This window comes from Podarcis liolepis (assembly GCF_965112155.1).
Source record: "Podarcis liolepis genome assembly, chromosome: 2".
Lineage (NCBI taxonomy): Eukaryota > Metazoa > Chordata > Lepidosauria > Squamata > Lacertidae > Podarcis > Podarcis liolepis.
Genome location: NC_139555.1, coordinates 48,551,926 through 48,574,614, shown reverse-complemented (window position 1 = coordinate 48,574,614; position 22,689 = coordinate 48,551,926). Strand labels below are relative to the sequence as shown.

The 22,689-nt window shown below is 41.4% G+C and overlaps 1 protein-coding gene across 2 annotated transcripts in view; it reads left to right on the top strand.

The window, feature by feature from the left end:
• The window catches only part of SLIT3 (slit guidance ligand 3), a 411,520-nt gene that overhangs the window by 292,641 nt on the left and 96,190 nt on the right, over positions 1 to 22,689 (top strand). For both annotated transcript variants that reach the window (XM_083481735.1, XM_083481734.1), the window contains exons 15-17: positions 9,464 to 9,614; positions 10,808 to 10,882; positions 18,104 to 18,247. In XM_083481735.1, the coding sequence (XP_083337861.1) occupies positions 9,464 to 9,614; positions 10,808 to 10,882; positions 18,104 to 18,247 (370 nt within the window). The remainder of the gene's footprint in view (positions 1 to 9,463; positions 9,615 to 10,807; positions 10,883 to 18,103; positions 18,248 to 22,689) is intronic.

The following is a 22,689-nucleotide window of genomic DNA, read 5'->3' as shown; positions in this document are numbered from 1 at the left end:
TATTTGATGGGATCTTTAGAGAGGAGACAACGGTGCTTTGCATATCTGTAATAAGTGTTTTACAAGTCCTATTATGATGAAGACAGCAATGTTAAAAATTGTAGCCAGACTAAGTCAGTCCTATGCATACTTACCTTAAACTTAATGAAACTTAATTCTGAGTAGACATTCATAGGACTGCACTGTGAATTTTTCCTTTTGATAGAATTCTGCTTGGTATCTTCCATGTGTAGTTCTTAGGATTGCAGCTGATCAAGGATGTATATTGACAATTAAGACTCATTGAATTTGGTGTTTATTCTCTGTAAATTGGATATAGGATTGCAGCCTGCGTTTGCAAGAAATTATAGTAAACAATATATATACAGTACTTCTAAAGTATATATAATCATTGTACATGGTGAGAGCTGGCCATTGCAAGTTTAAACAGTGTATGGTGCATGTGAATGAAAACATATATGTGATGGTGTTTTTAGCATTGCTTTGAGAGGCAATTAATTTTTGAAGATACTTGTTTCATACAGGATATAGTGGAGAAATGTAGGTGATGGGATCTTTGGATTACTTGTTTTGATGGCTTTTTAATTTAAAGGGGATGTAGTAGTTTTGTCTCTCATCCTGTACTGAAGAAACTCAGATTATATTGTGTGAAGAAAAGTTCTCATATTGCCTGATATATCGCAAAGCAAGGTTGATCTGCCTGTATTTGCAAATATTAGATTTAATCGAATGGCTTTTAAATCCTCTGTGCTTGGACCGTTATAAAAATTCAAAGGAGAATATGGATGAGGACATTTTTTCCTAGCTGCTGCCTTGCTATGTATTAAATATGAATTCTCAGAAAAGAGAGGGAATGCTGCCATTTTTGGTAACAGTCATAAAAGCAGTCTTCTCCCTCGGTTGCACCTGCCCAGTGGCAGCCAAGCATCAAGTGAGACATGCCAACTCTATTTCACCAGAGGCTCTCCTTCTCAGCAGGCTTGTTCGCTTGGCATCTTCTGATTAAGATAACTGCTATACAGATTTGTTTTCTAAAGGGAAATCAAAAGGAATCCAGCAGCAGATTGTACTTGTTCAATGGCAGTCCTGCGCCGCTTTAGAATTGGCAGGGCTCCTTGATTAGTGTGCAGCTCTGTGGTGTGCACTGCCAATGGCATGAGAAATATTACTCCGCTCGGAGAAACGTCTCTTTTTGTTTTCTCTTGTAGGTTTCTTTCTGTCCACTCTTTCTGTCGCATTTGACTAGCAGTTGATTGATCTGTTCATGTTCTGCGGTTTCCCTGCTAATGAATGGATATTTAAAGGAAACAGAAAGTCACTAGAGCTTTGCCCTTTCCTGCAATAACAATAAGAGTTTCCCCCCCTCATTTGAAGCTCTGATAACCAAATGTGTTTTCCCAGTATCTGCAGCATTTGATTCTTATTCTATTTAACTGATTTAATTAGCTGCTACAATGCCAGATAGTTGTCATACACACCACTAACACAACTAACAATGAAGGTAGGACAATGAGCCATCTGCCAACAGAAATCTCTCCCTGTCACATGCTTCCTCTCAGTAATTCAATCCAAATTGATGATAGCAGCATTGGTACAAATGTGGAAGACTGAGGCAACATAGGCACCCGCATATTTAGTGACACTTTTTGTAACCTCTATCATTACAGCAGAATTATTTGTGTCAGAGCACGTTGTCCTCCATTTATCAGCATTTGTAGAAGAAAGGTGGTCTTCATGGCATTTTGGATCACGGCCTGAGTTCTCAACAACTGTTTTCATAGTGGTGACGACTGATTTCAAATATAATTGGCCACTGGTCCAAGGCGGTGTCAAGCGCATGTGCTGTTTTGTACACCATGTCACTCCCCTCTCCCTTGGTATGCATTGAATGTTATTGGGCGGGCAAAAAAAAAAAATAAAAGCTAATAGCCCAACTTGCACTAACCTTGCTTCCTAGAGTAGATTATAACATAACACATTTTAAACTGTGGTGTCTGGATTAACAGCAGTTCTAACAGTAGTGGTTCTCTGTTTTCCTACAGGTCTGTTCAAATGACAAAATTCTCATGATCATAAAGAAAATTCAGCTAAACATGAATGCAGCCTATCTTGAGCACAATTAAAGCATAAGTAATAAAATAAAAATATAATGTAATGTAAAATATAAAATAATATGATAAAATAAATAATAATAATAATGTAATAGAAACTGAAAAGGAAAAAGCAAATATAACATTCCGTGCTAGCTTCAGGTCTTGGTTTCCATTTTGATGCAGCATTTTCCCCAAATCTTAGGCCTATATATCTGCACTGCAATTTTTTATCCGTTTTATACCAGTATAATTGTAATGGCTTAACTCCAAAATTCTGAGAGGTCTCTGTTATGGAGTCCTACTTTGCTTACAGAACTTCAGTTACAGGGTTTCCCAGGAAGATGGAATGACTGGTGTAGACATGCCCTTCATCATGCGGACCGTCTTCAGATCAGGAAATTTGTTTAATGATGCGGGAAATGGGATGCTGGACTAGATAAGCCTTTGGATAGATGGGGCTGCTGTTATGGGACTGAGCCCCATTGAACACTGTTGGGTTTACTTCCATTTAGGCATACTTAGAATTGTGCTGTGAGGGTCCTTCTCTTAATTGCGGGCAGTTTCACACATAATAAACTTCCTTCTTAACTATCAGTGGCATATATGAAAATGCTGTACCCTTGCTCTAACATTGGTGGAATTTTAAAGGAAACAAACACTATCAAAATAATCATAAGAAAATAATACATTAGTCTTAAAAGAGGCTGATTGTTTCAGAAATTACTACTGTATTGGCTGGATGTAAGAGTATTACATTACTGTGTTAAATCACTAGATACTGTGGTGTATATATGTTGTTCACAATTTGAGCATGCTCACTTTGTATGATCTGTTGAACATTCATTGAAGGCTGTCAATTGCAGACCTTTAACTGGATTCCTACCATACACCTTCAGAAATTTCTGGTCGTTATTCTCATGCACTAACAATCTGTGCTATAGGGCGGGGGTTTTTTTTGCATTTGTAGCAATAAGTATTGACTTCTTGAACTTCAGCTCCTTTATGCATGGGAGAAGTGGACAGCAGCTCACAATGAAATCTCCAGCTTGTGCTTCTCCATGCTGCTTCCTCTCAACGCTCCTCTCTCTTTGGCGGCTGCCTAACTCTGACTCTGACTTGATGGGATTTTCCTTTGTGCTTGATCTAACCATGTGGTAGAACAATACAAATTGAACATGGTTCTGTCAAGCACCATGGAAGGCTCCATGCTTTCCTGCAGCATGGCATGCTGGGATACTTCTGCTGTTTTCAGAACCGTCAAAAGGTGAGCTATTTTCTTGTTTTGACAGGAAAAGTCATTTTAAAAAGAATCATTATGGTTAAGAAAATCCCATAAAACTAGAAGGCTTACTGCAGATCTCACAAACAAAATCCTCAAATGGATAAAAGCAATCAGAGATCAACTTTGCAAAAATCTTGCATGTGACTTTATTTATTCACTTATGAAAAATTCTAAACTGTGTCTTCAATCAAAGCATGAACTCTAGGTGTTATTCATAAAAATTCCAGATATAAATGCAATATTGAAATAAACAAATATCAAAACATTATGAATGGTATTCAGAGTAGACTCAATAAAATTCGTTAATATGACTGTTAGGTCCATTAATTTTCAATAGGTCCAGTCTGAGTACAACTTAGTTGAATACCGCTCTGTAAAGTATGAGAAGTTATAACTGCAACAAGTTGCATTAATTCCTCTTAAAATGAACAAATTGAACATTTAATTCATTTATTACATTTATTACTTTCAACTTCAGTGATTATTTCATGGCTGGAGAAATTTTGTAAAAGATGTTAACATTGCATCGTTAGCTGAAGATGGTAAGCAGGGCACAGTATTTGGCTATGATCTGCACTTTTGAGTAACACTGGGGATAGAGGTGTGGGTGTTTGGATATCAAAGAAAACATTGGCGTTGAACTAATCAGCATTCAATCATAGAATTGTAGAATTGCAAGGGATCTCGAGGGTCATCTAGTCCATTCTGCTTGAAAGTGTACTTGGTCACACAATTGGTTCAAATCCTTTTCTTGGCCTTATTTAATGTCACAGAACCAACTTTTCCAAATATAGTGAAACTGAGTTTAAAAGTCAGTAAGTACTGTCAAGATAGTTGGGAGAGACACTGCTGAAACCCCCATTTGCAATGCTTAGGCAGTGGTTGCTGAGATGTGTGGACTTTACAGCAACTGATAATCTTACAAAGAGGATGTTTATAGGATAGTGTGGGTTCAGCAGCTTGAAAATATAGCTGACAAATGAACTTACTGCATATTGGATAACAGTTTGTCGTTACATAAGGTTTGAAATAAGTTTATTCCATCAAACTTGTATGTGTGTGTGAATGGATTGTGATGCGGGTGGTGCTGTGGTCTAAACCACTGAGCCCAGGGCTTGCCATTCGGAAGGTTGGCAGTTCGAATCCCTGCAACAGGGTGAGCTCCTCTTCCTCAGTCCCAGCTCCTGCCCACCTAGCAGTTCGAAAGCACGTCAAAGTGCAAGTAGATAAATAGGTACTGCTCTGGCGGGAAGGTAAACAGTGTTTCCGTACACTGCTCTAGTTTCGCCAGAAGCAGCTTAGTCATGCTGGCCACATGACCTGGAAAAACTGTCAGTGAACAAACATCGGCTCCCTCGGCCAGTAAAGTGAGATGAGCGCCGCAACCCCAGAGTCATTTGCACCTAGATTTAACTGACAGGGATCCTTTACCTTTACCTTTTTATGAATGGATTATGTATACGCAGCACATTCTATTTACTTTTCGTGATATGAAAACAACAACAAAAGTACATATGGCTGCAGTGAGTAGGTAGAATACTGGAAATACATAGTTAGAATCCTGATTCTTGTATATGGACCTCCCTTCAATATATTTGCACATTCCATGCTGGCAACTTGGGTAATGTACCACTACAATGTGTATGTAACCACTTGACAAATGTCTGTCTGTGCTGGTGTTTTTTATTGTTGTTTGTACCCTTAGAACAGCCTTTCCCTATTGTCTGCTGAAGAATCCATCCGCATCTGTAATGGGACTGGTGCCTCTTTCAGAGGATTCTGGGGCAGATCCACAGGGCATATAATTCTGTTTACCAATGGCCTTGTGGCCTTCCCCATTGGCCTATATACACTTGGAATGTGCCCTCAATTACACACAGCACTCCCCTTGCAACTGCATCTTATGGGAGAGATTTTGGTGGATGGACAAAATAATTTTCAAGGAAAGCCCCCCCCCCATTGTTGATCATCTTATTGAGGAACTTCTATTAAGTCTCAAATGAAACTGAAGCATAGTTTGAAAACCCCTTGTCTATGTAATCCTGCTAAGTAATGTACATTGTCCATTGCTCTGCTTTCCCTGATTTCTCATACATTTTGAAAGTATGGTAAAATTTTCCCTACCATTAGGCAGGATGATGCAGACATTCAACATATTGCAGACTAAGAGATCAATTTGGTCATCTGATTCCCATGTCTGGCTTTCCAAATAATTGCCACTTGGTAAATGGTCTTCTCACCTCTAGCTAAATCTTGAAGTTACCTTTTCACTCTGCTGTTGCCTTCCACTGAGAGTGCTTCAGTAGGTTGCCTTATTTGCTTAACATGCATTTGAAAAGTAAGTGGATCAGACGGTTTTCTTGAGTTTGCTGCCATCCCCTCCCCAGCCACCAAGAAAAACGGAATAGTCTGGCGTATGGGATTAGAACGAATGGAGCTACATTTTTAGTAGATTTCAAAAATTGGTTTCAGAATTGTCTTTCAAATTAACTGTTTTGACTAGCATAACAATTGAAACTATTACATGTGTAAAGAGAAGTACCGGAAAAGTATTTAAAAGTGATTTCATGGACCAGGTCATTGAAAGCTTTTATTTGAATATTGAAGTTGCAAAAAAAAAAAAAAAGGATTTTCATGTTACGCTGAAGTTTTCAAGGTAATATTATATTCTGAGCCTCCTCTGCAGGGCTCCCCAACCTTGATTTTTATGATTTGCACATAATGCTTAATGTTGTACCTCTTGAATTGCACCATATCCACTTTAAGCCTCATGGGAACCTGCTGATAAAGTAATGTATGTAGAGATGGACGGACACCTATAACTGGTAATGCAACCAGATGGCTGGCTTTCACATTAGTTTCTATAATGGGAATAACATGATAGAGCAGCCACCTGTCCAAGTGATCTCAAGGCTCAAGTTAAGTAGTAAATTTCCTCTCTTTGGCAGTTGATTGCTGCTGCCTTACAGGTTGATGGGAAGCCTGGAGTACTTGATGGTGGCATGTGGTGTTTATCACTTTACACTGCATGGCCTCTAGATAATCCATATTTAAAATTTTAATATACACATATATTTATACATAAGCAGTAACCTTTCTTTTCCCTTACTGTTGCTACATCACCTTTACTAAACAGGAGTGTGCCCTTGCCCTGTCCATAGCATCCCAAATCCTTGGGCATAGGATCCAAAGATTCATTGCTAATGGCCGAAGTATTGCACTGACACACAACGTTTTGGAGTGGGGCACTGGGGGCTTCGAATGTGCTGGATCCTAAGACTTGCAGATCACCTGGGGGTGGATGGGCAAAAAACCAGTGGAAAAACCCTCCCACCTTCTGCCCCATTGATAGGAGCCAGTGGAATTTGGAATGCTATGGAGGGTATGCCACTCCACGCCTCCCTGGCCCTCCCCCCTCCCTAGGCATCTCACAAAATACCAAAAACATAAAAATAACTCATAATGTAATTTCAAACCATAAAACCAAAATCCATAAAACATTTAAGATCCAGGCATTCAGTGGATGAAGAAGTATTCAGTGCAAAGCCGAGTGGTTTACATGCTTCAGTGTGTGACTGTTTGCATGCCTATTTTCAGGGAATAAGCTATATATAAGGGGGTGGGGTGCAGGGTCTGTTTCTTAGATGAAAATACAGCTTTCTCCTTCCCCTGCCTAATCTCACTTTGCTCCATTGTTTGAAGCACTTTTGAACCAACTCAGCTCAGAAAGTGAGACAGGTTGGGAGTATTGGGGGGGGGGGCTGCACAGCAAGGCAGAGGAGGGTTTAGTTTCCCTCACCCATACTCAGCTTTTCATGTAAAAAAACCAGCAGCCTCCATCTGCTGCTTTATACATAAATGGGGAAGACACATGAATAAATACATGTGACTTCCCCTGTCACATCTAGTTTGGCTCCAAGGCATGCATACTAAAAGTGAGAGAAAAGGAGAGGGAATTGTTTCGTTTCATTTTACATACCCAGCGTTCGTGATGGTGGTGTTATGTTACAAGAGGTAATGCGTAGCCCATTTTGCTTTCTGTATCATAGTCTCATATTTAGTGTAATATTTATTAGTTTTCCCTGTAGCAGCACTTATTAGGTGTTACGTGATTTAAAGAAACCAAAGTATTTCTGAAGTAAGTAGGAAGGAAATTATTCCACTCCTATATATAAAAACTAAAGAAATTGAGTTAATTGGCTGAGGCAATTCAGTGCATCCGTGACTTAGCTGTGATTCGAACCCAGTTCTCACCTTCATTTTCAGCAAAAACATTACACTGATTAACCTAGCACATATGAATAGGTGCCTCAGAAGCCTTGTGCATGTGAAGATGATCCTTGATCAAATCTTTAAATCCTGTCCTATGTGTTTGATTTCAGCCTGATGGTGCAAAATTAAGGCTATAAACAAAATATTTAGATGTCATCATTTTGCTGGATACAGTAGAGATGAAAGATGTTGAGAAATGTTGCAGTGTCTCTTGTCCACTAAATACCCTGATCCTGTTCAGGGTTCTAGCCAGTTAGTCATGCCCTTCTCAAGATTGCCAGAAGGTAGCTGTAAGAAGCTCAAGCAGGTAAAACTGTGTGTTTCCCCCTTCCCTTCTGGCTTCAAAAAACTGGTTTATGTGGAGCTTTCTGTGTGGCAATTTTTGAAGATGTGTATATTTTCTGTACAGCTCCATTCTGTTGCCGTTGCAGGTGCTAGTGATGTTCTCCAACTGGATCGTTAAAGCTAAAATTAATCCAAATCTCTGTACACAGATGCCAGCTTAGATTCAGGTTTTTACTGAGGACCAATTTAAACTCTTCTTGCAGTTTCGTTGAACAATCCCTTCCAGGGACTCTGACTTGGGCCCCAGGTTATGAGTGCCCAATGGCACTTGTGACGTAATGTGACGTTGTGACATCATGGCGTCACATTGCATCAGTGACGCAGCAGCTCTTCTAAGGCCTTGTAGCGTCTCAGAGATTATGTACAAGACGTCACAAAACCTCTGAACACAACTTCCTCTTTCTAGCGGAAGTTGCGTTCAGAGGCTTGGCAGGGCCTGGGACATCAGTTCTCAGGCCTTGCAAGGCCTTGCAAGACCTTTGATGTGACTTCCAGTTTCTACCGGAAGTTGCATTGGAGCCCTGCGTTGTGGGTGCCCTGGCACCCAGGGCCCCCTAGATCTGGCGCCCATTATCCCTCCCAATCCTTTCCCTCCCCAAAATTATTCTTATGGAAAGTTATCATTTTCAGATAAATGAATTTGACACTGGGAAATCAGTGTTCCGATTGCAACTGGCTTATAGAGTCCTGGGAAAGTTAAGAATGATTAGGTTTGTTAGGAGGGTTGGACATCACAAATTATTTCAGAGAAATATTTAGTTGTTTCCATAATTAACTATGAAGTGAGTGGGCAAATATTGCATGATTGGATCTGTGCTGCCAACTCTTTGATTGCATATCCATTAATATTTTGGCTGCCATAAGCACAAGGATCACATTTAAACCTCCAAGTAATATTTCAAAAAAGAAAATAAAAGCTGAAAAGATTGATTTGCTGAGACTAAATAAAAAGGCATTTCATTAAAACAAGTCAAAGGGGGTCTGAATTGTAGTACAATATCAGGCTGAAGCAGGCAATTCTTCCTAAATATACACAGTACCAATCATGATTAAAGTAGAAACGTTTGCAAGTCATGTTACTTTCAACTGCAGTGTTGTCTGTTAAAATATTTATCCTTGCAAAGCAAACTAGTTAGTTTTAAACATATATGCTGTTTCTAAGTGGATTGAATGCCCTATATTTCCGTCAGTATTTGTTCTAACATGCTATTTGGTATAGCATGATGGATATTAATACCACAACAAATACTTTCCAAATGGTGAAAAGATACTGGAATAGTCCTCTGAGAGACAAGGTAGTCCCTGATTTCTGGAACTACATTGGAGTGAATTATGCAAACCATTTCAAGCATAGTCTGGACTGATTCTTATGGACTTCCCTAAGTAAATAGAAATTCTCTCTTCTCCAACTCTTACTTCTGACAGTTATTTTATAACTAGCTATTTACCTGGAAATACTTCTATTTTACAGGTTCAGAAGACTACAGGAGTAAGTTTAGTGGGGAGTGCTTCATGGACCTTGTCTGTCCTGAAAAGTGCCGCTGCGAGGGAACAATTGTAGACTGTTCTAATCAAAAGCTCACTCGACTTCCCAGTCACCTTCCAGAATATACCACAGACCTGTAAGTCTGGCACTTTTGTCAAAAAATATATATAATGCTCTATTATGAAAAGATTTCAGTTGTTCGTTCCTGCTTTGCTAGCTAAGCTTATACATTTTCATAGTTATCAAACTCTAATGTGTGGATCTTGTAATGCAATTGCCACATTGTGGCCTGATATTTAGTGGTACTACTTTGGAGGAAATGAAAATCTGTCTAATACAGCTTTATATATTAGAACAGCCATAGGCAAACTCGGCCCTCCAGATGTTTTGGGACTACAACTCCCACTGGTCCTGTTAGCTAGGGATGATGGGAATTGTAGTCCCAGAACATCTGAAGAGCCAAGTTTGCCTATGCCTGCATTAGAACATTTAATGTGTATCAAATACGGCAGTTTATGTTTTAAGTTAAACGTAAGTTAAATTAAGTTAAAGTGTTCAAATACACACTTTATCATGCTTTTGCATTTTTATTTATTTTTGTTATATTTATTTATACAAACTTACTGCACACCATGGGACGTGGGTGGCACTGTGGGTTAAACCACACACCCCCAGGACTTGTCAATCAGAAGGTCGGCGGTCCGAGTACCCGTGATGGGGTGAGCTCCTGTTGCTTGGTCCCTGCTCCTCCCAACCTAGCAGTTCGAAAGCACGTCAAAGTGCAAGCAGATAAATAGGTACCACTCCGGCGGGAAGGTAAACGGCATTTCCATGCCCTGCTCTGGTTCACCAGAAGTGGCTTAGTCATGCTGGCCACATGACCCAGAAGCTTAGCCAATAAAGCGAGATGAGCGCAGCAACCCCAGAGTCGTTCGTGACTGGACCTAATGGTCAGGGGTCTCTTTACCTTTACCTTACTGCACACCATAATTTTCAAAGGCTGTGAAAATGCAGTTTACGGTAGCATTTATATTCTGCCTTTCCTCCAAGAAGCTCAAGGCAGTTTATATGTCCTTTCTACACCATTTTATTCTCACAATAACCCTATGAAGTAACATATACTGAGAGAGAGGACAGAGTTAAGGTTATCCTATGAGCTATGTGGGATTTTGCATCTGGACCTCCCCAGCACTAGTTGAGCATCTTAACCACTACCTCACACTGACGATAGCTCTTTGCAGTTAATATATGTGTGACAAATTTACATAACATGTAGGTTCATCTGAGGCCTAATGTGTTTTATATGCTTTTATTGTTGTTTTTCAAAAGGCGTTTACACGATAATGACATTTCTGTACTGGAAGCTACTGGAATATTCAAGAAACTCCCAAGCCTAAGGAAGATGTAAGTTAATCACTTTTTTATTTTTAATACCAATGTGTTAATACATACAATGATTTAGGCAGGAAGCCTTAACACATTTACTAGGGAGTAAGCCCAGTTGAGCCCAGTGTGCTTTGGTAAGCATATGGGACGCAGGTAGCACTGTGGTGTAAACCGCTGAGCTTTGGGCTTGCCGATCGGAAGGTCAGCAGTTCAAATCCCCGTGACGGGGTGCGCTCCCGTTGCTTGGTCCCAGCTCCTGCCAACCTAGCAGTTCAAAAGCACGTCAAAGTGCAAGTAGATAAATAGGTACCTCCCCGACGGGAAGGTAAACGGCATTTCCGTGCGCTGCTCTGGTTTTGCCAGAAGCGGCTTAGTCATGCTGGCCACATGACCTGGAAAAACTATCTGCAGACAAACGGCGGCTCCCTCGGCCTGTAAAGCAAGATGAGCGCCACAACCCAGAGTCGTCTGTGACTGGACTTAACTGTCAGGGATCCTTTACCTTTACAAAGCCCCGTTAAGCCCAGTGTGCTTTGGTAAGCATACAAAGGAGGATCTGGCTGCTCAAAGTGATGCTACATAAAGAAGGCTTGCTGCTTCAACAGGTATTTTGCTGCTGAACCAGATGGAAGCAAACTGTTGAACTACATAATCATAATAAAAAGCATTGTTCTTTCATTTATTAAAATCATTTCTATCTGGTCTTTCTGTCTCAATGTCATCCCAAAACTGCCTTAAAATGATGGCATATAGTTTTAACAAGGAAGCTTTCGACTTGGCCTGTACATAATTGTCTTAGGTGCAGAACGGCCTAAAATATGGCATATGTTCATTTTGTGGATAGCACACCAATTGGGCAGTTGCTGTTAGTTTCCCACTCAAATTTTCTCATGGCAAAAAGCTTACTTGTACCACCAAGAGTAAAGCATATATTCCAATTACCCCTGTGAAGGAAAGTTTTGATTTGTGATGCAGTCATTATTTTGCATCGTGGGTTGTACAGAATATTTGTATCCTTGAGAAAGGTATTACTCAAATCAAACTTGGTATATGTTTTAAAAGTTATGTTAAATTCCATGGTATAGCAAGTTGGTTCTTGTCTGACCTTGCTATTGCGCTTGCATCTGAAATGAATTAATAATGTGCTAATACTAAATTGCCTGTACCTGATGCCCAGGGTCAAAGTTAAAGGAAACCATAGAGGTTATATTTATGTATCGATGTCTCTTTTTCCCTTTTCCCATGTCCACAAATAGTGAAACATCTGGTGCTCACTATTCATTCCAGGCTATGCAAAGGTTCCAAGTTCCAAGGGTGGCTTGGATCGCTTTTCTCAGTTCTAGTCCAGCTAGTGTGTGTCGGATTGAGCTTTGTAGATCTTGGTTCACAAAAATAATGGAAGAATCTATATAGCTTTGTAAAACTGCCATAAAATCACTCTAATTTATTGAAAATAAAAAAATAAAAAATACACTCTAATTTAGAGCCCAGAAACCTAAAGTAGAAAATATATCAGGATAAACTGACAAACTTTTGAATGTTGTAGTTAGTTTAAAAATATACATATACTTTGATTTTTTTTCTTCACTTAATTTCATGTGAGATTTTATTAATCTGGAACTGCAACTGTCCTTTTTTTGCATTTTGATTTTTAAGGACAGTTGGATAGAACCACATTGCTTTTCAATAAATATGGTGTGGAATAGCCATGTTCCTATTTAGCATTTTATGTTTTATGAAGCAATAAATTATCTGTGTCCTACTCTTGGCAGAGGATAAGAATTGAAGAGTACAGGTGCAGTTCAGATGCCTGTATTCTGGCAGTGAGAGGTAATAGTTCCTTGCAGTTCATCATAAAACAGTCTCATTAAGATACACCATAGATGCCTCCAAGCAGAAAGCTCTCAAGTTTTTTTAATTACATTTTTAAGCTCTCCCTTACCTGTATGCTTTTTTGCCCCATGAGAAATAGGATATATTGTGCTCCATATTGCAGTGTTAAAGACAGACTTAAATTAGAAACCATTTCCTTGTGCACATGACTATTTCCTAAAAATTGTGAATCAGGGTTGCTCTTGCCAGCTCCGGCTCATTGGAATTCTGAAACTAATTCAATTTTGTGAAATAGTGTGAAGCCCAAAATTCCTTCAACAAAGATTTATAATAAATAATTTCATGTTTATCCAAAATGCCTCTAGTGTATCAAACTCCTCTTTCTCTGTGTACTCACCTTTCCAACCAAATTAAATTAACCAAATTAAATGGTTTATTAGTCACACAACTTATTTACTTACTTATTTTTATCCACTTCTCTTTCACCATGGTGCTCAGAGATTATTTCAAAAGCAAACAGAGAAATACCCCACCCATAAAATGGGTAAGAACAATTGTCTTCTCCACATGGGAGTTCGTAAATAATTCACAACAGTAGCTTTTGCTAAGAGTTACTTTTTAAAATTATTATATAGCCATTATATGCATTGCAGCAGCAGTAATCTCTGCGGGAGTCTGCACTTTCATATTATGCCATCATTTAACCACTGTCAGTTAACAGATTGGAATAGGCACCCAGGATCCAATCACCTATTCTCATTCTAGAATTATCCTTGTTAGTTGTACGTATAGTATTACAGAAGGACTATTACTTGCATGCGAAAGTGACAGTAGTGGTAGGCCCAGAACAGATGATGGACTTTTGTATTAAGGTATTACGGTCGTTCCATCAGCACCAGCACTTCTGCTTGTCAGACAGAACAATCTCTCTTCTCCTTCCCCCATGTGTTGTTCTGGGGGCTTCCTGAACCCTCCAGGGCAGATTTTGGGGAGGTATCGGGGAGGCAGGTGAATCCTTGTTGTGCTAGCTGAATCCTTGCACTGGCTTCTGCAAGCGTCCTCAGATAGGAACATAGGAAGCTACCTTATACTGAGTCAGACCATTGGCTCCATCTAGTGCAGTGTTGTCTATAATGACTAGCTGAAGTTCTCCAGAGTTTCAAGCAAGCTTCTCTCCCAGCTGTATCTGGAGATGCTGCTGATTGTACCTGGGACCTTCTGAGTGCAAAGCAGATGCTCTGCCTCTCAGCCACAGCCCTTCCCCATAGTGTGGTAGGAGCAAGAAAAGATTGTGGGAGAGCACCTGGAAATAAGGCACTACTGTTAAGGAAATTTTTCAAGTTTCAGTTCACTTAAATAGATTTACCTACACCAGTCTGAAGATGTCAACTTTTATGCTGAAAATGATATGACAGTCTTCTTGATACCTCTGTATCCATTTTTTGGCACTTATACTGTGCCGGAAGTAATCTCTGTTATACCTTAAAGCTTTAATATGGTAATATCTCTAAACATTAAATCTCTCCAGCTTTCCCCATTTTCTCTCTGTCCACAGTATCAAAGGAGGCAAAGCAATACCTAGATAATAAGACAACTTAAAATGCATTATTGGTATGCAATAACAGTATATATGGGGCAGCATTCACTTGGAGCCTTTGTCTGTTCTGTCAATAAGTCATGTGCTTAAGTGGACCCAAAGGATTCATTGACACAATTGATTTCAGGGTCAACTGTGCCTGCTTTTAAGAAGTCCCTTGGTACAAATTTACATGATAGCTCATCATGAATACTGAAAAGCCATTAGATGCTTGTCTCTAATGAATGTGAACTGCAAGTGCTTAGGAGGAAAAGAATATCTGAATATAATACTAGCATGCTGAGTGCTTGCTTGTGGAAAATATTTTATGAGCTTGGGGGTGGGGTGGGGGAATCTCTCCCGTGTCACTGTTACGTAAAATGTTGGCAGAACTTGGGAGTTTAGTGCCAATTCACAAAATACATTTTGCACATTATTATGTTACCTGCCATGAAATACGTGCATCTGTGTGAAACTATTTATTATAGTTTGGATTAGGCATTTCAAACCTGATCCATAATGTTAATCACCTGAACATGTCTTGCATCAAGTAAGGGTATATCATCTCAGCCTTTGGCAGCTACAAGAAACTTTCATTTGTTTCATGTGGAAGCCATCCACTAAATGCTGAATCCAATATTTAGCAGCTTTTGGCATTCCAGTTCCAGTTCTTACTTGTAGAAAGTCTCTTCCCCATATAGCAGGGTGGCTTCCCATCTTGTGGAAGAGCTTTCCATTTTAAAACACCCCTAATCTAGAGAAGCTCTATTTGTGAAAGTGCTTGCACAATACTTTACACATTTTTTTCCTAAACATGACTCAGTAGAATTCTATGTTGCAACCTGTATCTTCCTTACTCACCTAGTCTCCTGTACAGTGTACACAACCACTGCCACATTTACTGCTTTTGCATGTAACACTAAATAATGATTTAGCACTATGTGCATGAGCCTCCTAATTTCACTTATGCTATACATCACAGCTTACTGTTATGTTCAAACAAGGAATCCTGATTCATAATACTGTGTAATTTAATGAGGCAGTTTCATAAACCCATAGTCTGAAGTTGCCTTAGGAAAGTGACCAAAATTTTTTTAAACCCACATTTTTAGCTTGAAATTAATGATAAGCAGTAAAAGTAAAATTAAGCTCCTTCCTCTTGGCTGCACAGCAGAAGAATGAATGAATGAATCTTTAGTTGCATCAGCCATTGGCCATAGCAATGAAACAACGATACAATATACAAAGAACAGAAATAAAAAGTCAATTATATAAAATACATTTTAGGGTTTTGAATCAATAGTCAAATAGTGGGTCTTATTCTAATTGCCCCAGCTAAAAACCTTGTAGGGTGGAGGGGCAATGCATGCATCCTGACACCTCATTTGGGGTTGTTTTGGCACATCCACGCAGAGCTAAATTATGGTTAGTGTTACATGTTAACCAGGCTATTGCATGGCTGTACTGCTGTTGCTTGTGGAGGAGTCCACAGCATACCACTGACATATGTACTGTACACTTTTCTCTCAAAGTTTTTTGGATCCAGGCCATTATGTGTGTGTATGTTTTTAATTAGAATAAAACAAAAATGAATATTTAAAAGGGTAGATTGGGTTGGAAAAATACTACAGTGGTACCTCGCAAGACGAATGCCTCGCAAGACAAAAAACTCGCTAGACGAAAGGGTTTTTGGTTTTTTGAGCTGCTTCGCAAGACGAATTTCCCTATGGGCTTGCTTCGCAAGAGGGAAACGTCTTGCAAGTTTGTTTCCTTTTTCTTAACACCGTTAATACAGTTGCGACTTGACTTCGAGGAGCAACTCATAGAATGCGGTGTGGTAGCCTTTTTTGAGGTTTTTAAAGACTTTGGTGATTTTTTAAGCTTTTCCAAAACTTTCCCGACACCGTGCTTCGCAAGACGAAAAAAATCGCAAGACGACAAAACTCGCGGAACGAATTAATTTCGTCTTGCGAGGCACCACTGTATCTAGAAATAAAAAACAGTTATCTTAATTAGCCAACTTGAGTCACTGAACCTGAAAGCATGCATAAAGTCAAGGTTGTTCCTCCTCTGAGATTTTACAGGTATGGGCACGTTCTCATTATTCATACTGCTTGTAAAAGCATGGGCAAGTGTGACATGATCATTACTATACACAAATCGGTATCTGAACAAGGTACAGATACCCTGCCAATTTGAGGCTCACTATTTTGCAGCCTCCTCAGAGATACAATTAACCTATGTACTTGGTTTTTTTTACTGTATATTTGCCCATATAAATAAATTTCACAAGCATGTGCCTGTGTCTGTTAAATGTAATGAGAATAGTGGCTCTAAGTGGCACTGATCATTAGACAAGAATACATGATAGCAGCAAACGGAGCCCTTGCATTATCTGAAGATTTAAAAGAGATGCTTAACTAAATTTTTCATCAGACAACAGCTCAGCACCAGATGAAATGCATCTGTCATAATATTGTTTCTAAGCTGTCTCTGACATTAAACATAAACTCTAATCTCTATAGTATGGATAGAAGTAAAAAGGCATGAAGCTGCTTTAAGAGACATGGGGGGGGAGCAGCTCATATTATTGTGGTTATTTTTGTGCTTTATTGTTGCCGCTGCTTCCTTCACTTATTGACTCAGACTGCAAGAGGGGTGATGGGTCACAAGCTGTGCAGCCAGGCTGTCTCTGCTGTTCAGTAGACAGAAACCAGGCTACCAGTTACTCATACAAAGCCTAACCCCAGCCTTCAAAATTACTTTCACCCAATAATAACTATTACAAATTATAGACTTCTCATCACATACAAGCCTGATCTGTGCTGCTGGCATGTTCGCAATGAATTATTTGCAATTGTTGTCTCTTATAAGTAAAACTGAGTTTTATGGCTGGCTGGTGTATGTCCATCTTTAAGCAGCAGCTTAAATACATTTCCTCTCTCATCTATTGTCACATAAGCCCCTCTCCTCCATTTTTGTTTGTTCCTATTTCCATATTTCCTTCTCTACCTCACATTTTTTAAGACTGTAATTCAGTGAACCAGTCCTGTTCTGCATTTTACCATTTTGTGTACAACACTTAGGTTTGGGAATTTTCTGGTTCTTGTTTCTTAGTGTGGCAATGTAAAAATTTTATTACTTGCTTGCAGCTAGTCTATCAGAAAACACTACAAGGTTCTCCCTTAACCTTGATGGCATTATATTTTCTATACCAGGATTTACTAATCAGGAAATGCATGCTGACTTGGTTCAGGGTGAAATGACTGGGAACCTGTCAACTGGAAAAACTTGCAGCTGCTGTGTAAAATGAAAATAAAAATTCTAAGCTTAATTAATGGAAATAGTTGATGAATTTGGGGTTTAATATTGCAGGAGTTCCTGGATTTTCTACCTGCAGTCAAACTTCAGGTGTTCCTGTGCGATAGTATATATATTGAATGTAAAGGCTTATAACCTGCAAAGAAAAACAGATTCTTAGGATGGAAGCAACCTTGCTGCTATGCCAGCACAATGTCACCAATTACAGCTTTACATTGGTGATGCCCTGTAATTAAAGGCAGATATGCTGGTAAACATATCAAGGAACTGTGTGCTAGTCCCTTGATTTCATGTCATGCATACCTTTGAAATAATGGGAGGTGTGATAAAAGTTGAAAATGAGGGCAGCTTTGACAGCAGGAAATACCTCGACTTCTATCCTTTTAATATATGTTATACCGATTGTTTTCTCCTTTCACTGTCCCGTACAAACATGTCTATATTTGTATTATAGAAAGCATGTAGCCTTCTTAAATAATATTGCCCATCTAATTTGTTTCCACTTTCAGAAACCTGAGTAACAACAAGATCAAAGAGATTCGTGAAGGCACTTTTGATGGGGCAGCAGGGGTTCAGGAACTGATGTTGACAGGGAATCAGCTGGAATCTGTGCATGGGCGAATGTTTAGAGGTCTCACAGGGCTCAAGACGCTGTAAGTATAAAACATTGTTTTTTATTTTGGTGGGGAAAGGGGACAGAGGAAAGAAACAATTGTTATCTATTGGCTGATTGATCACTTATACTGTGAATCACTGATGCAGTAAATCAATGCTCCTGGTTTTGACAGCAGCCTTTTTGGGAACAAGACTTAATATTTAATACTTTGCATATGCATAGATCTGTGCTAGATCCCTAATCTAATCTGTTAGTAGTTCCTCTGTAATCTTTGGGTGGGTAATTTAAGTCTCTCTGACAGTACTGAATACAGTAGTACCTGGATTCTCAAATGTAATCTGTTCTGGAAGTCCGTTCAACTTCTGAAATGTTTGCAAACCAAGGCGTGGCTTCCGATTGGTGCAGGTGCCCCAGAAACAATAGCCAACAGCCACATCACACATTCGGCTTCCAAAAAAGTTTGAAAACTGGAACACTCACTTCTGGTTTTTTTGTGTTCAGGAGCCAATTTGTTCATCAGCTAAGCCGTTTGAGAACCAAGGTTCCACTGTAGCTGTCTAACAAACCTGTGCTACTTGTCTTAATAATTCCTTGCCCTATAAGAACAAGACATTTCTAATGTTCTAGAGCAAGCATACCATTTCCTAGTGTCAAAGGGAAGTTATCTTTCAATTGCTTTTAATTTGCAGCACCTTAAATGGGGGTTGTTGTTTTTTATAATATTATATTATTTCATTATCTGCTGCAAATGTTAAAGATGTTTTAAATGTGCTTTTATTGTTTATTTTGTTGTACCACTGTGAATGGTGGTTTTTATTTATGTATTTTTGTTTGTTCCATTTTGTTTTGTTTTTGGGGTTGGGCACTGAGTGGGGCGGGGATTGGTTTTGTTTGGGCATAATTGTTTTGGTTGTTTTGTTTTCTATTTGTAAATGGAGGTTAATATGAGGCTTGGGATTGCCACCGTGGTGGGGCGAGGGAGGTATGGCGGTGGGGGCAGATGTTATAGGCGAAGGGGATCGAGATATGGATATGCTCGTACCCCTTCCAATCTGCGCCCCATCCCGAGAGACGAGGGTAGGGTGAGCAAGGATTACTCACCTCCTTCACTGGTGTTGTGCAATGCCAGGTCTATAGGCAACAAAACCGCTACCCTGCGAGATTTCTTTATCTCGCAGGGAGTTGACCTGGCTTGTGTGACGGAGACCTGGGTGCGCGAAGGGGTAACTGTTACCTTACGAGAGATGGCGCCCCCGGGTTTCTCCGTCCTCCACCAGTCACGGACTGTGGGCCGGGGGGGAGGGGTGGCAGTATTAATCCGGGAAGATTGTTCTTTCAGGGCTCTACCATCGCCATCGATCCCCGGCATTGAATGTGTTGGCCTAGTGTGGGGCTCCGAGGAGAGCTTGGCTGTCTGGCTGGTGTACCGGCCACCTAGCGCACCAGCAGCCACCCTGTCAGGCCTGCTGGAGGCGGTGGCCGGCTGGGCCTTGGAGTTCCCTAACCTATTGGTATTGGGAGACTTCAACTTCCACGCTGATGCCACTCCCTCCTCACAGGCTCTGGACCTGGTGTCTTCCATGGCGACACTAGGGCTCTCCCAGTTTGTTTCGGGCCCCACACATCAAGCAGGCCACACGCTGGATTTGATCTTTGGCGCCGGTATAGATGTGATCATGTCTCCTTCGATGAAGGTGCCATGGTCTGATCACTACGCTCTGAAAGCCAGGATTGACTTTCCACCCCCACCCTGCTTAGGTGGCGAGCCGATTTGGGCTCGCCCGCAGAGGCTGATGGACCCGGATAGATTCCGTCAAGCCTTGCGGGACCTTACTCCCCCTGGCGACTCATTGACTGAGCTTGTTGAGGGCTGGAATACCCAGCTCCTGGCAGCCATCGATGAGATCGCACCTAAGCGCCCTCTGCGACCCCGCAGAAACCGGGCTCCCTGGTTTACCGAGGAGCTTCGGAAAATGAAGCGGGACCTCAGACGGCTAGAGCGAGTATGGCGGGGTGCCCGTGACGGAGCCTCAAGAACATCTTATAGGGTTTTTATGAAAACCTATGAGATGGCAGTGAAGGCTGCTAAGAAGTCTTACTTCTCGGCCTCCATTGCATCCGCTAGCTCTCGCCCGGCACAATTATTTAGTATAATTCGGTCTTTAACGTCCCTTGAAGGACAGCCAAATTTAAATAACAATCTGACACACAGCTGTGAGGCATTTGCGAGCTTTTTTGCGGAGAAGGTCCTGATGCTCCGCCATGACCTCCCTGCCAATTTGGATACAATAAAGGAACTGGAGGCCCCTCGACTGTCCTCGGGTCCAGTATTGGACCACTTTGACCGGATATCTCCAGCCGATGTGGACAGATTCCTCCAAGCTGGAAAGCCCACCACCTGTCCTCTTGACCCGTGCCCGTCATGGCTGATTAGAGCGTGTCCAGACGAGGTGCGGGGCCCCCTGGGGGATATCATCAACTTGTCCCTTGGCACCGGGATATTCCCAGGGGAACTGAAGGAGGCGGTGGTGCGTCCGCTCTTAAAGAAAACATCATTAGATCCCTCAGATCTATCCAATTACCGCCCGGTCTCGAATCTTCCATTCCTGGGTAAGGTGATTGAGAGAGCAGTTGCTGAACAGCTTGGTAGGTTTCTGGATGAAACATCTGCTCTAGACCCATTCCAGTCCGGCTTCCGCGCTGGTCATGGGACCGAGACGGCTCTGGTCGCCCTAACAGATGATCTCCGCAGGCAGCTGGATCGAGGCGGGTCAGGGCTGCTGATTCTTCTAGATCTGTCAGCAGCCTTTGACATGGTCGATCACGAACTCCTGGACCACCGCCTTGCCGACGTGGGGATCCAGGGCACAGTCCTTCAATGGCTGCGCTCGTTTCTCTCTGGTCGGGGACAGAGGGTGGCGCTTGGGGGGGAATTGTCATCACGCCACTCCTTGGTGTGTGGAGTGCCTCAGGGTGCAATTCTCTCCCCGATGCTTTTTAACATCTTTATGCGCCCCCTCGCCCAGCTTGTCCGGAGTTTTGGGCTGGGTTGCCATCAGTATGCTGATGACACCCAACTCTATCTGTTGATGGATGGCCATCCTGACTCGGCCCCAGACACGCTGACCAGATGTCTGGAAGCGGTGGCTGGATGGTTACGTGGGAGCCGGTTGAAGTTAAATCCTTCGAAGACAGAGGTCCTCTGGCTGGGGCGGGACGATATGGGATCGAGGGGGCAACTCCCATCTCTTGCGGGGGTGCAATTAGTGCCAGCACCGTCCGTTAAGAGTTTGGGTGTAATCTTCGATACCTCCCTCTCTATGGAGTCGCAGATTACAGCTATAACAAAGGCGGCATTTTTTCATCTCCGCCAAGCTAAGCAGTTGGCCCCTTATCTCTCTCGTCCTGACCTAGCCACTGTGATCCATGCGACGGTCACCTCCAGACTGGATTATTGTAACTCGCTCTACGTGGGGCTGCCCTTGAGACTGACCCAGAAACTCCAGCGGGTGCAGAATGCCGCGGCGAGACTCCTTATGGGGTCTTCGCTGCGAGAGCACATTCATCCGGTATTATACCAGCTGCACTGGCTCCCGGTGGAGTACAGGATCAGGTTTAAGGTGCTGGTTTTAACCTTTAAAGCCCTATACGGCCTAGGACCCTCGTACCTACGGGACCGCCTCTCCTGGTATGCCCCACAGAGAAACCTACGGTCTGCAAATAATAACATCCTCAAGGTCCCAGGCCTCAGAGAGGTTAGGCTGGCCTCAACTAGAGCCAGGGCCTTCTCGGCTGCGGCTCCAAACTGGTGGAATGCTCTGTCACAAGAGACTAGGGCCCTGCGGGACCTGACATCTTTCCGCAGGGCCTGCAAGACAGAGTTGTTCCGCCAGGCTTTTGGTCAGGGCGCAGCCTGACTCCCTCCTCTGGCAACCTGCACAGAATTTTGTTTAATCGGTTGCCATCAATTTGATTTTAACTAATTTTTATAATGAAATATTTTTAGAATGTGTTATTATTTGATTGTTTATTTGATTGTTGTTAGCCGCCCTGAGCCCGGCTTTGGCTGGGGAGGGCGGGATATAAATAAAAATTATTATTATTATATTATTATCTTGTTTTGAAGACCTATCACAAAGTAAGGGTTGGTGCATATACCACATTTTCCCAGCACTGAAACTGCTCAGAAATCCTTTTCTACTTTGAGCTGCATTTTCCCCCTTCAGCTAGCTGTTGCTGTTTGGTTTGCTGTATGGAATGTGGTTGTAGAAGCATCATAGCCCCCTAATGGATAATGATAAACACTGTTCTGAACTATCTTTCTAGATAAGTATTTTTAAAACAAAACTACATTAGAGGCAGAATGTATATACTATTGTTGTATGCCCTGTGTACCATTGCAATGAAACATATAATTCCTCTAGATCAGAAACAAGTTCAGAATTTGTCTGTAAATCTAAATTGCACAGAGGTGAACCA